We start from the raw sequence: 14,256 nt of genomic DNA on the forward strand, positions 1-14,256 counted from the left end.
CGGTTCATAGAGGATACCACTTTCACGATTATTGTCATACACATTTAAATAAAGAAAAGTTAATTAATAACCTAAAGAATATGGGATACATGTTTAAATTACGTTAAGGAATATAATTTTGATGCCTATCAAAAAAATTAAATATAATAACGAAAACGACAGGATGATTTATGATTCCAATCGTAATCCAATCGTTATCCAATCGTAATCCATTTGAATTGAACATTTTTATGAGGTGATTTGCTCTAGCAGATTTGCTGAAGGGGAAGCCAAAGGGCTCTTTCGGTATACTTTCGCAGGGTTCGATTCCAAGTTAGGTACTCACATGGAACTTGCACTTGTGCTTGCGCCAACGACCCTCCTCATTGACGCACCTCCACTTCTGGCCGGGCAGGCAGTTTTTGAGCAGGGCCGGATCCGAGCACTCCGAGTTGAGGCGCATCATCTTGGTTATGTATGGGGCCAGGGGTAGATCGTTGTCCTGGTGGAACTCCTGATCGATCAGCTCCTCGTCGCCCTCTTCAACGGCAGCATCCTCGAGATCCTCCTCCTCCAGGGCCGCTGCCGAACTGTCACCATCAGCATCTGCTTCATCCTCTTCGTTGTCCGTTTCCACGTCCTCATCCGCATCCTCTCGCTGCTGCTGCTGCTGCATGGTGGAACTCATCAGAGTGGCGGCAGTGCTGCTGCTCGAAACGGTGGTGGTGGTGCTGGTAATCTCTCCTCCACCGTCCACGAAATCTTCAAGCAGCGAACTGTTCACCAGCTTCATGTTTCGCCGCTCGGCTTGGAGGCGGGAACGTGACTCGGCTATCTGGTCGGCCGTCTCTCTTCGGCCGGAGCTCTCGATGAGGAAGCTATCGGGCCAGTTGTCCCGCACAGCGCGGTTCCTGCTCAACAGCAGAGGCAGTATGCTGCGTCCGTCCATGTGCTGCGGCGTGGGCACGCCACCCATGTCCAGAAAAGTGGGAGCCAGGTCCACATTCAGCACAATCTCATTGACCCTGGGGCAGAATGTTTTTATTTTAGTAAGTTTTATAAGATCACCACCACACACTCGAAACACTTACACCTTGGAGGCCTGAATACCTGGACCACGGATGAGGAACGGCACTCGCACATCGAACTCGAAGGGAAAGCTCTTTCCCTTGATCAGGCCAAACTGGCCCAAATGATAGCCGTGGTCCGAGGTGTACACAATGTACGTGTTGTCCAGCTCGCCGAGATTCTTCAGCTCGTTGTAGACCCGCTCCACGGCCACGTCCACGCTCTGGAGTGTCTGCAGGCGCTTCGTCATCAGCAGATTGGTGAAGCGCTTGTGCACGGGCTGCATGGGTTCGGTGACCCTCAGGATCCACTGCTTATCCGGATTCGGGGCATGATCGTACGATGGAGTGCTAGGGGAAAACAATCAATAGTTTGGTAGAGTTACAAACAAGAAGGACTATGGGATGGCCTTTACTGAGCTTATCAATTTCTAAATTAAGATGCCCTCAGAAGACAATCAGGGTTTGGGTGGCTCCATCTGTTGAGCTTCAAGGTCAATACTACAAGAAAAAAACAAAAAAACCTCATATTTTCTGATTTTTCCTATGGAAGCTATATGATATAGAATTTAATAAACTTAAAACCGTTATTCTGAAATATAATACGATTACTAAATCTAAACTTTTTTTGCTTTATTTTTTTTTTAATTGTGTCTATGGAAGCTTTATGATATAGTTGTCCGATTAGACTCGTTCCAACTTATATACTACCTGCAATACCAAGAAAACTTTTGCGCTGCGTTGGCATAACTAGAATAGGCATATAAAATCTTAAGTTTCTAGATTTTATAGATCGATTATAATATAGTTTTTGATCAAGATTATATAAACTTCTTGATTCTACCTTTACCTTTATGAGTAACGGGTATAAAAATACAATAAATATATACTCACTGGTGGGTGGTCACATTGAAGAAGAGATGACTGTACTGGGGGGCTGAATCCTCCGGACCGTGCGGCGCCGGGAAGCTCATGGTGAGAAGGACGGGCTTCCGTTGGTTCTGCTGCTTGGAGGAGCGCAGGAAGGCGATCGAGTCGTTGGCTATCAGGTCCGGATAGTAGTCCTTGGCGTAGTCGAAGCCGTGCTTGATCTTCTGTCCGTTCAGATTGATGCTGTAGTTGTAGTACTTGGAGTTCATGATCAGACCGCCCCACTCCCGCCAGCCAGGTGGGATGTAGGATCCGTTGTACTTGTTGAGGTACTTTCCGAAATACCCGGTGCGGTAGCCGGCGTTCGAGAGATACGTGGCATAGGAGCGCGTCTCGTGCGTGGCCTGCCACTGGGGACTGGAGCAGTTGTCGTTGTTGGTGAACACCATGTGGTTGTGCACATACATGCCGGTGAGCAGCGACGACCTGGCCGGACAGCACATGGGCGTGGTGGTGTAGGCGTGCCGGAACTCGGCTCCGCCGTCCTTAAGCAGCCGCTGAGTGCGTGGCATGAAGTTCAGCGAACCCAGCTCCACGTCCTGGTCATCGGTCAGGATGAGGATAATGTTTGGTCGTCGCTCGCGGGCCGAGTTCGAGTCACGCGAGAATCTCTTCGCCGAGTGGCCGCGTTTGTGGGAATGCGATCCCTGTTCCTTGCCGAGCACATGGAGCACAAACAGGAGGAGTATCAGGCCGCCAATGGCCAGGCGTAAGCTGGTGTGCTGCATCATCGTTTTGGGTAAAGGGAAAACCTCAGCAAAGCTTCAATTCCTGGACGCTTATCCGGCGTCTCAGCTGCTGCGCTCAAAACACCAGCAAATCGGCCAGAAACTGCTTCATGGCTTTGTGACCTGTAAAGAAGATGATTAAGCTTTTAACCTCTTTATAGCTTTATCAAAGGAGTATTTGCTTAGCCACAGAGTGGAAATAATTTAGCTTGACTTAGTGTTCTTCCCCTCGATTCAAGCCAAGTCAACCATCATTTCGGCTGCCTGTTTTGCAGCTGCCTGCCTGCTCTTTGCAGCTGCTTTGCTTGCCTCGGAATTTCATGCACCAGTTGACCTCGACGGTGCCTCGACTCGAGTGCCCTTGCCACCAAATATTTGCCAAAGATTGTTTGGCCAAGAGCTGCGAAGAAGCGACAAATCAGAGCGATGCACATTTTGTCCACTTATCAGCAAATGTCGGCTACTGTCAGACCGTTTTCGCCCACCCAACCATGCAACCAACCCATGCAACCACCCATCTACCGCCTGGTTTCCGGTGAAGTGTATTTGCGTCCTTGCTGAAATTTATGTGCCACTTGCCGTTAAGTGAAAACTGCATTCGCAGTGCCTTTTTCCCTTACCCCCTGACAAATCCACGTAAATTTTCTTATGCGGTTTATGCCCGTTTGGCATTGAGCTGCCAACCCACCAACCCATCCCAAACCAAACTACCATCCACCCAACCAAGAAGGGAATTTGGTGGATATAAAGTGGTTTACTGGGGCCGTTTAAGTGTGATTTATATGGTCGCAGTGCCGCCGTTTGTTGCATTGTATTTGCCAGCCAGGTAACTTGGCCACTTCTTCGAGAGTCCAACACCGTGGAAGCTTCAGTAAGTCAAGACAAGACCTTCTGCATTCGGCAGGGCACTTAACGCTTTGACTCGACCTTGATGTGAGCCAAGCGATTCGGCAACAAAAGATCCGACTAAAAGAGCATCTCAGCTTTCGAGGCTAAACTTTAAGATCTATTGCGGCCTCTCTGTAAATTGAGCCGCTCTCCGCGCTTCTCAAAATTCAACTTGAGGTCTCTCACTCTCAGTCTTCTCAAGCATTAAAGTAAATTACTGCTCTTCTCCGCATAACTTTAATACACTATATTTTGTATAACTTTTTATTCACATTTTTTGCTCTTAAATCCCAAGCTGCCCAGCCCAGTCTGCCATTTCTCAATCCAAACCCAGTCGCAGCTCAACTGTTGCATAACCGCAATAACTTCCTGCAAAAAGTTTTGGGAGTGGAGTTCGAATTTTGACATGCCCAGACCAAAACTGTAGTTAAATATTCAGCACAAATAATGGCAACAAAAAACCTGGCAGCCACGAGACGATGCAGGTTGCAACAGAAATAGCTGATAGATGGAGATGCCCAACATCCGGCGCTGGATGCAAGATGAATTGGTATATGGCTGCTGGGTGGATGGATGGCTGGGAGCCAACTCAATGAGCCACTTGAGTGCGGCACAATAGAGAAAGCCTCCCACTCGAGCGCCTTGCCATCGCAAATGCAATATTTTGCCATCCATTTTATTTATTTATGCTCAATTATGCTACGTTCTACGTTCCCACTCCAATCGCAATCGCAATCGAAATGTTGCAGAATTGCCGAAGCAATTGAGCAGAACAAAAGGAAGGAAAGCCAACTGAAGTGCATCCATTGTGAAAGCAGCTGGAAACCCTCAGCCACTTGACTGGCGAAACTTCCTTGTTTCTCCAAGGCTGTTTTCGTATGGTTTGGATGGCTGGACCAACTGCAGCCCCCAAGTCCAAATCGAGAGGGAACCCGGCTGGGAACAAGTTTGGGTCAAGCATGACCCAACAGCCCCGGCCCTAAAAAAGGAAACATGTTTCTTGGCGAACAGACCCGACCAAAAGAGCCCGATTCAGGCTGTTTTTTTTCATTTTATTTTTTTTTTTTTTTGCGGCATCTTCCTGTCGCCTGCTGACAGACGTCACGCATGCTCAGATGGCATCGGTGGCTTGGAGTTGGAGGCTAGGGCGAAAGGGGTACGGGACGCGGTTGGGAGCCGGCCTGGACCACAGTGAACGTGTTCCCGACTTGGCAACACCAGCAAACTTGTCTCACCAAAGTCAGCCGAAGGAGCTCGAGAGACTGGCGGCTTGCAGGGCGGATGAAAGCCAACACGATTTCCTGATTCATTCATGAATTTCATGACTTTGGTTCTGTGTCCTTCTCCTTTGCTCCCCCGAATCCTCAACTCTTCCCGGCAATTCCATCTTCTTAAAACCAAAATCGTGCCTGTTGCTAGGTGATCATAAAATTTTATTACCCACATTTTACATTTTTCTTAAAGGGTTACATCGTTTTCGCTTTTCCTATGTATGGGCTTATATTATTATATTTCGTTAAAATACATCAGCGATTGTTAGTAAAAAGTTTTGACTAAAAGCACGACTGTTTTTTATAAGTAAGGTCAAAACTAGTGGTTTGTTATTTATTATTTAATGAAATTGCAATTTTTTAATATGAACCCCTGTATAATCCACCAAATTTTCAAAGTTGACTTGACTTGGCCAGTCGATAGCAGTTAAATTAATTAATTGCAAGTCTCGCTAAGACGTGACAATCCAATTGCATATCAAATGGTGCGATGTCTCTTATCCAGCGAGCAAAATGATTACACAGCAGACTGAGAAGTTGAACAGGAAAACCAGACTGGGCAGAAAAGGGAAAGTCGGCGGTTATCTTTTCAGATAGGACGGAGATGCATTCAATTAAGTTTATAAAGTGTATATATCTCAACTCAGCTAGGAGTCGAAGGCGAAGTCGAAGTCCACTGGAGAGTGCAAATACAGTAGTCGCAGGCTTCCGAGGCTTATGAATATGCAAAGAGAGTGATGTTGACTAATCTGACGGCCCGGCACAAATTATAAATTCCGTCTTATCAGTGCTGGATCGCATGGTGTTGCCGAGTTCCTGCCACTTTCTGCAGATCGGACTCATTAGCCGCCGTGTCAACGACTCAAGTGGGCCAAAGTTGGGGACCAGTGAGCAGGGAACAGGGAACAGGGAGTCCGGAGACCGAAGTCTGAAGTCCGGAGACCCGGTTGGGTCTGCAAATGTGGAGCAGCGGCTGCGTAGGCTGTGAACCCCGGCCAAGTCCAACTTTGCGCTTAATTATGCAATTAACAAGGCAGCCAGGCGACTAGGGATTGGGTCTGACATGTGACCAGTTGATGGCTTCGCCGAGTCAATTTAACGCTTAACTAACTATTTAAAAGCTAGCCCCTGCTCGACTGTGGCGAATGCAGCTCCATCAACTCCCACTCGCAACCGAGCATCAGAGCATCAGAGTGCTGCATCTTCGTCACTTGCGGCTGGCGGCTAACGGCTTTCGGCTTTTCCAGTTCGATTTATGCATATTTAATGGGACCCCAAAAGCTAAACCCACGCCTACACACGACTTTCAGAGCCGAGAACTGGGCAAAGAACATGTGGCAAGTGTCGCTTTGGGGGCGTGGCAGGGGTCGACCTGTGGTAAGCCAATTTGCGTTCAGCTCACTCAACTCACAAAACCCAAACTTGTTGTGACAGTTTTGTAATGGACTTGAAATATTTAAGCTCACTTTGGCCTGACACTTTGATTATGAAAGATGCATTAAGCGGAGTTTATTATGCAGGATGGATGAAGTGTGCTCCATAAGTCAATTTGACAAAGCTATAACACGCCCTGATTTCAATATCCTACTCGGGCAAAAAAATTATGAAATAACGAGCACACTTCAATACATTAAATCAACATTGTCTCGAATGAATACGAAACAATGTGCCAAAAAAGAACACAATGTGAGTGACTTTGAGGCACGTTCCGCAAATCGGTCAGACGACAAGTGTTAGACGAGGAAGTCGAAAAAATAAACAAAATATACGAAAGATCCCAGCGGATCGGAGTGGGTTATGAACGTTTTCTTAATGGGTACAAAAAAAAAAACGAAATGTCGTGAGTGAGTGGTTGTAGCGGAACACATATTCAAATCGTGTTCCGCCGCCACCGCCGCAACAATAAAATTCAATGGCAACAAATTGTTTGCGAAATGGTTGCAAATAAATCTTTTTGTTTTTTGCGTGTCTGTTTGTCGTTTTGTCAGAATTATAACAGGGAGAGTGACCAGCCAAGTGTCGAGATTCACGTTTAGCTCGATTTATGGTCTATATTATACGGCCAAGAGGCCAACGCCCTGGGAGGGGCTACGTTTTAAAGGTTTCAATTGACTTGATCGCCGCGCCGCATTGCCAAATGAATATTTATTCCTTTTTAATAAAGTAGCAGCCAAATTTGTATTTTATGTCAGCATATGTCTGCGTTTATTTTGTAATGAAATCTCTTGCAATTTGTTTTACACACTTTTCAGTAATTTATTTTGCAGCTGCTGGCAAAAAAAGAGGAAAAAAAAAACACTCATAAAAACAAGAATTTATGCAATTAACTCAATTACAAGTTATGGTCAGAAGGCCTGAACCACTCGGCTTCGGCAGTTCCAAATTCCTTGCAAAGGTTAAAAGCTATTGAACAAGCCGAGCTATAGCTGGCATTATAGGGAACCTTGTGGTTGGGCAAAAATGTCTTACAATCGGTCTATTAAAGCCCTCACACAACGTCCTGCCCCATCATAAATAATATCGTAGGCGCACCGGACTAAAACAACTCCTGTTGTTGTGGCATAAACAAATCAAATCAAATTGTGACCCACTTAGCCATTTTCCGCTGCAACACACACTGCCGGCAAAAAGTCAGCTACTGGCGGCAACAAAAAAAGAGTCCTCAACTCCACTCGACCGAATTGGTCTCGGTTTTGTGGTAGCTATTTAGGGTTCTGCAAAGGGAAATTGTTGCCTGACATTTGCATATAACAGATACCCTTGTCGGTTGGCCTGAACTCAGAAGTACTCGGTTTCACCCAAATGTGCTTGAATTTTCTTGGAAATCGATTTCAGCTACTTCGGTGAAGACAATTATACACAATTTGTCTTTGTTATCGCAAAACCTGCTTATCAGTTCATAGACCCACGCGTAACACACACAAATTTCCCCCAAAACTATTCCCCGCCTCCCTTTAAAATTTATGCAAATTAAACAAACAATAAAAGCTTCGCCCCTCCCCCTCGCAAATGATTTAATCTTCCCAGTTCTCATTGCCGCCAAGGTCTGGCCCCAAACCGAGTCGCACCGAAAATAGAAATTCTAGCGAAAATGTTAAACATTCTCTTGACATATCAGAAGAATGCTGTCTTGTCGTCACCGCTGCTCGCGATTCAATCCTCAAATAGTGACTGCAGAAAGGCCTCCAGGCCATCAGTCATTTTAAAGCTGATGACACACAAACGGCGAATAATTAAAATAATAATAAGAAAATAATAATATTACGGGGAAGGAAAAAGTCGCTCACCTTGGACCAAATGGACAGTGGTCGAAAACACACAAAATTTGAGGACTGTGGGCAGGTGATAAATCATAACCGACAACTGGGCGGGACGAGGGCGTGGGCAAGGCTCTGGTCTGGCTCGGATTCGCTTTCAGAGAATCGTCTTTCAAGAATGTAAATCATAAAAAAAAAAAAATACCAGGATAGAAGCAAACGATGATGAAGACGGCTGACTCAGTGGACTTCAACTGGGTACTGGGTACTGGGTCTCAGCATTCAGCGCCGGGCGTCAAACGGAAGCCGCATTAGTTGCACACTCTCGAAGGCTCAAGCTTGGAAGGTGATCCACCTTATATAATCATATATATATAGGATCAGGTTGTATGCCTTTAGAGACACGAGTCCGCTGAGAAAAGGATTTCGATTTCGACGGAATTAATCAAGTTGCAGGCAAAAAAAAAAGGGCACGAGGAATGCAAAAGGGGTTATTTTGATTGAAAAAATTCTGTTTATTCACACTAAGATCACTGAGATACTCAAACACAAGAGAACATTCCTTCTAGAAGACGTTTAGTAATAACAAAAATACATTTCACACAAATTTTCTATTTACAAGAATTAATTACATAAATACATGCTGACTGGAAAGCGTTGGTAGTTTATTGCCTTCCCACATTATTCATTTAAATTTTCTTTAAAGTTCACAGATCGCAATATTATTTTTGAATGTATGCCAAAATTTATAAACGCAAATTAATGTAACCTTGCCATATGTCATGTACGCCTCGTTGTACTTGTTTGGATTCTCATATACCCGAACGTCATAAAAATGAATACAAATTAATAAAGATATTAAGGTAATTATTACACTTTTGTGTTGTTTTTCATTTTACCTATAAAAAGACATTTCTGTCAGTGAAACCCGGTAGCTAAAATAAGTCTTTGTAAAATTGATGTTGACTTATAAGACATGCAAGTGTCAACAAACATTTTTGCAACTGTCAGAAATTGTGAAAGCCAAAACAGTGCACGAAGAAATTTACAGATTTATTTTTGTATTTTTTTATAAATGCTCTTTGGAAATAGAGAAGCTAATGGCTGTTACGTTTTGAATGAAGAGGTTTTTATATAGACGCAAAGTGCTCGTATTCACTAGTTTGACGCGAGAGATTTAGCGGCCGAAATAGCTCAGTTGGGAGAGCGTTAGACTGAAGATCTAAAGGTCCCCGGTTCAATCCCGGGTTTCGGCAATTATCTTTTTGCACTTTTATTATTATTTGTTTACCTTAATTAACTATTTATTATTTTTTTTTTTAAGAACTCGTAATACTTATACTCCATAGCTATGAAAACATTACTAGTTTTATAATTTTAAGGTTACAGGTGTTTGACTGCAATTAGTTATCCTTTTTCTGACCTTAAAATCCTTAAAAATCGAGAGCTTTATACATATGTTTCCGTGGTGTAGTGGTTATCACATCCGCCTAACACGCGGAAGGCCCCCGGTTCAATCCCGGGCGGAAACATGATGAGGAATATATTATTTTTCCAGAATTTCATAAGAGGGCGAAGAATAAAAGGCATTCAAAAATTTTACTTTATTTTTGGACTCATATAACAGCAGCAGATTTATTAATAAAATGCGTCATGGGAAAATTCCAATTAATTTTTTAATATTTATGATTGAACTAAATAATAAATTCTCTTCGAACTTCTATATCTCGAATTTTCGCAACTTAAATTCTTCTTATTCAAAATCAATAAAAGGTTACTTATTTTCAAAAGTGTGAGTTACTAAGGTTTGACTGCAATTGATTATCCTTTTTTGAAAATATTACAAAATATGTCTAGCAACTTATGAAACTTGGAAGCTTTCAAAATTATTGTCATATGTTTCCGTGGTGTAGTGGTTATCACATCCGCCTAACACGCGGAAGGCCCCCGGTTCAATCCCGGGCGGAAACATAATTAAACAATATTAATTATTTTTTTTGTTAATTTTTATGCACTCCTTGGCCTTTGTCTGATTATAAAACGAATGCAAGCCGATATAAACCAAGCCGAAATAGCTCAGTTGGGAGAGCGTTAGACTGAAGATCTAAAGGTCCCCGGTTCAATCCCGGGTTTCGGCAATACTTTTTTTATTTTATTGTATTAATTTTCTTAATTTATACAACTTTTTGGAATAAGAAAATTAACAATTGAATTTGCTGTCACATTCTCGGACCCTTTTTGTCGCCCAAAATTAAATTTTTTATCTGTAGATAAGTATAATGCCTACATCGTCGACCTGGCCGCGCACCTACCTCAACTGGAAGCGTGTGCTGTTTCTCTCTCTAAAGTGCGTCTACTTCATGCTGGTGGTGAAGTTCAGCCAGAAGAGTTTGGAGATGTCCGCCAAGAGCCGACTGGTCCAGAGGCAGTGGCAAAGCGTGTACGGGGGACCGCTGAGCGGGGGAGAAGCATTCACTTGATGGCCACATGACGATTCCTATATGTCCCATTGGGAGGAGCGGAGGAGCCGATGAATAAACGACAGTTGGAAAATGTCTGTGCGCTGTCTTAATACGTTTTTATTAGCCAAGAGATTCGCGTCGGGCTGTCGGCCAGAGTAATTAGACTCCATTAGTGGGCTGGCAGACGTCGTCGCGTTTCTGCCGAAGGCAGTACCACAGCAATTCATGCCAAAGTGCTCACGAGCCATATGCCACTCCAGAACCATCTCCATCTCCATCTCCATCTGCAGCCATACCCATGCCCATAGCCACATGTTGGTGCTCATAATTTGTACGCCATTAGACAACTTTGTGCATAAACTCATTAAAATGTACTTGAATCCCTCGAAACGAAATGGAGATGGCACTGCTGATGTGGCTGGATCTGGAGCTGCGATGGCGACGCGTTTGGCTAATTTGTCGAGCAGCGTCAAATGACAAGGAACAGGCAACAGTCTGCTCCGCAGTGCTCCCCAGTGTCTACCAGTGCCCACCATACCACTCCACTTCCCCTCCAGATCGCATGGACATGTGGCGCAATTTGACAGTTTGAGGCGCAACATGACAGATTGGCTCGCAAAGATGCTGGGCTGGCCGAAACGAAGTGGAGTGTGGATGGAAATGGCAATGTCAGTTCAGACATTACGCAATTCGAGATGACTCAAGCAAACACTCGAGTGTGGCCCGCCTCTGGGATGATTATCATTATGAGCTCGATGAGTTTGTCGCTGTCTTGCTCTCTTGAATTTTGCCTGCCATACATAATGAAGACGCTAGACAGGCGCTGGGGAGTCGTTACGCATTACTTGGCTGCATCCACCCAGGCCAGGGCTAAGCAAGGACTGGTCCAAAACTAAGACATACTACTACTATAGCTACCCAACCTATAAATATTTCAGAAAAAAACACACAACTTTAAGTTTCTTTACTCATTAAACCAAAATATTGCTTTGAAAAAAATACAAATTTTTATATCTGACATTGAACTACTTTGCCATTTTTCAACATAACAAAATAATTGTCTTTCCCCCTAATTAATTGGACAATTCTCTTTCAAAATACATTTTTAAAATAATTTTTGTCCAAACATATATATATTTTTTTAAAAGTATTAAAAATATTTCCCATCAAAAGTTTCGCGAACGAAAAACTACGAGGCATATGAGACATTAATACGCAAAAGATTACTAATATTTGCAAATCACTTAAACGTCGTTTCTGTATAAAATTTAAAAACAAAGTTAAAAGATATATGAAAACTATTTTTAGACCACCACGCGTTGTCGCTCAACCGAAAAAGTCCCTCATGGTATATGATCGTGAATCACAGTCAAGGCCAAGCGGCCAATTAAATTGAGTCGAGGAAAACGATGAAGACATATGTATCTATAAACTGATTACAATGTCATTTACTTATCAGCTATTTATCATTATCGCCAAAATCGGACCTGCTTTGTCCGATTTATACACGATTGTAGACTTCAGTTGGGCCCCAGTACCGAACGAGCAACCGAACGATAGCTTTCGACTTTTTTTAAGAATGAGTGGAAAGCAAACCACTAATGTGGAAGCAGATCCCCTTCCCCAGAAGGAGGTTATCATCCTTGCCACCTCAGCACCGCCGGAGCGTCCAGGAGCCGCAGTTACCACGAACAACACTGGATACTTTTCCCGTGTCAATAGGAACAAAAACGCCTCCTATGCAGGTGAGAGAATAAGGATATCGCAAAGGCCAAAGTAACTATCGACCCTTTTCCTTCTAGTCTTCTTTCTACTCGTCTATGGCGGAATGGATATGGCCGCCAGCTTGGGCTGGAATCAAACCTACAGCGTTTTCCTAATCACGGAGTATTCGTACTGTTGGTTCATTGGTGTAATCGTTGGAGCATTGGACGTCATTCTCTCCATGTCATTTCTGCCCAAGCAGGTCTTCTATGTGAGTAGAAGTGAACCAAATTGTAGAATTTAACTCTTTTAAGGAGAATATGAAACTAGATTTTTTAAGGTAGATACAGAAGTATAAACAGGATGACCAATAAGATAAGATTGTAAGGGCGCGAGCTTTTTCCAATACACAAAATTTGGATTTCTGTGATTCACATCCTCATTTTTGTGTTATCCAAGGGACTTATGGTTTACGAAATGAAGTCATATTTTTAACATTATGAATTTAATAAAACAAGAGTCTGATTTAGTAGAACTAAACTAGTATGTAGAAAGGAGCGGGTATACAAATTATCCTTATTATAGAATATTAAATTAAGAACACAAATTAGGTACAATGTAAGACTTTTTTCCCCTATTTTAGTTAACTTTTTTAACGATACTTAAATTATTGTTTTCTAAAAACCATTGCCTATTTTTCAGTTCCTTGGAGGTATACTTCAGCTAACCGGTTCCATTTTATTTACCGCTATGCCTGGCAACTATGCGGCCTGTTTGGGTGCCCGATACTTGGCCGGCCTGGGCATTGGACTGATTACGGTGCCCTTCCTCATCCACAATGCTGAGGTGGCGGCCACCAACGTGCGCGGCTTCTGCGGCGGAATGGAGCAGATCGGCCTGGCCTTGGGAATCGAAGTGCAGGTGGTCTTCACCACGGAGTGGGCATCGGTACTGGGAACCTCCCCCAACTTGGTGCACGGCATCATCGGGATTGTGTTCTCGTTGCTGGGCCTGGGAATGACTGCCCTGACGATTGAGTCGCCAATCTACTACCTACGTCGAAATCAGGAAAGCTTGGCGCGCCAGTGCCTGCAAAAGCTTCTGGGTAACTCCTCGAATGGCGTCACCAGAGCGCTCGACGAGGCGAAGCTCTATGTGGCGGAGAGCGACAGCCGGAGCCTGGGCGAGGAGCTGGTGGCCTCCGTGGGACCCTTCCTGAAGCTGCTCCTCTTCCGCTGCTTCGTCGCGTTCTCCTTCTCCCTGCCGCTGACCATGTCGATTATCTCGAGCACCGCAGTGGCGGAGGGATCCCTGAGCGTCTGGCCAATGTATGTGTTTGGCTCAGTGAGGCTGATCAGCACACTGGTGGCTCTTTGCTTCCTCGACACATTGGGTCGCAAAGCGGTTTCGCTGGTGGGCCTGCTCTGCATGGCCGGACTGATGCTGGGCCTGGCGGGCCTGTACGCCGACATGGACAATATAGTTGCGTGGAAACCCATGGTCCAGGCCTGCAACATCGGAATGGCATTCCAGGCCGTCGCCGGACTCTTCGTCTGCAGCTCGTCCGCCTACATGGGCGAGGCCTTTCCCATGCGGGTCAAGTCTTCTCTGGTCGGACTGATCGTCATCGTGGAGCAGCTCATCCACGTCATCGTACTCGCCTGCGTAAGCTCTATGTCCAGTGGGGAAATCTTTTTCCCGTACTTTCTGTCCGTGGGCATTATCATGCTGCTGGGCGTGATTTTCTTTGCAGTCTCCATGCCGGAGACCAAGAAAATTACGTTGCGAGAGGCTGGCCACCGCTTCCAGGGGTGGTTTGATCTAAGTTTCTACTAGGCGTTGGAAAACTCACTGGAAAACTCATTATCCTTGTTCAAATTCTCGTTTGTTTATGTGATAATTTAGTTTAATAAAACCAGCTTATAAGTGAACATTAAAATGGGAGTATGGTGTATGCTGTGGGAAAATAA

General features: G+C 44.3%; 3 protein-coding genes and 4 non-coding genes across 7 annotated transcripts in view; 6 read left to right on the top strand and 1 right to left on the bottom strand.

Annotated features, from left to right (window-relative positions):
• The window catches only part of LOC108135088 (extracellular sulfatase SULF-1 homolog), a 32,177-nt gene that overhangs the window by 3,196 nt on the left and 14,725 nt on the right, over window positions 1–14,256 (bottom strand). Inside the window, exons 3-5 of the mRNA XM_017255659.2 lie at window positions 1,941–2,827; window positions 1,071–1,397; window positions 326–1,004 (exon numbers count right to left, since the gene is read on the bottom strand). Coding sequence (XP_017111148.1) covers window positions 326–1,004; window positions 1,071–1,397; window positions 1,941–2,707 — 1,773 coding nt within the window. The 5' untranslated portion in view covers window positions 2,708–2,827. The remainder of the gene's footprint in view (window positions 1–325; window positions 1,005–1,070; window positions 1,398–1,940; window positions 2,828–14,256) is intronic.
• Trnaf-gaa lies at window positions 9,304–9,376 on the top strand. The gene has a single exon. It is a non-coding gene; the product is annotated as a tRNA-Phe (tRNA).
• Trnav-aac lies at window positions 9,580–9,652 on the top strand. Its single transcript has one exon. It is a non-coding gene; the product is annotated as a tRNA-Val (tRNA).
• On the top strand, window positions 10,019–10,091 carry Trnav-aac. Its single transcript has one exon. It is a non-coding gene; the product is annotated as a tRNA-Val (tRNA).
• On the top strand, window positions 10,186–10,258 carry Trnaf-gaa. Its single transcript has one exon. It is a non-coding gene; the product is annotated as a tRNA-Phe (tRNA).
• LOC108135092 lies at window positions 10,340–10,677 on the top strand. Its single transcript, XM_017255663.1, has one exon. It carries the CDS (start codon window positions 10,400–10,402, stop codon window positions 10,598–10,600), a length of 201 nt encoding a protein of 66 aa, XP_017111152.1. The 5' UTR covers window positions 10,340–10,399; the 3' UTR covers window positions 10,601–10,677.
• On the top strand, window positions 12,009–14,225 carry LOC108135089 (glucose facilitated diffusion protein). The gene is made up of 3 exons (XM_017255660.2): window positions 12,009–12,327; window positions 12,385–12,557; window positions 12,989–14,225. Exons 1-3 carry the CDS (start codon window positions 12,024–12,026, stop codon window positions 14,120–14,122), a joined length of 1,611 nt encoding a protein of 536 aa, XP_017111149.1. The 5' UTR covers window positions 12,009–12,023; the 3' UTR covers window positions 14,123–14,225.

The sequence above is a fragment of the Drosophila elegans genome, unplaced genomic scaffold (assembly GCF_018152505.1).
Source record: "Drosophila elegans isolate 14027-0461.03 unplaced genomic scaffold, ASM1815250v1 contig_476, whole genome shotgun sequence".
NCBI classification, from domain to species: Eukaryota; Metazoa; Arthropoda; class Insecta; order Diptera; family Drosophilidae; genus Drosophila; species Drosophila elegans.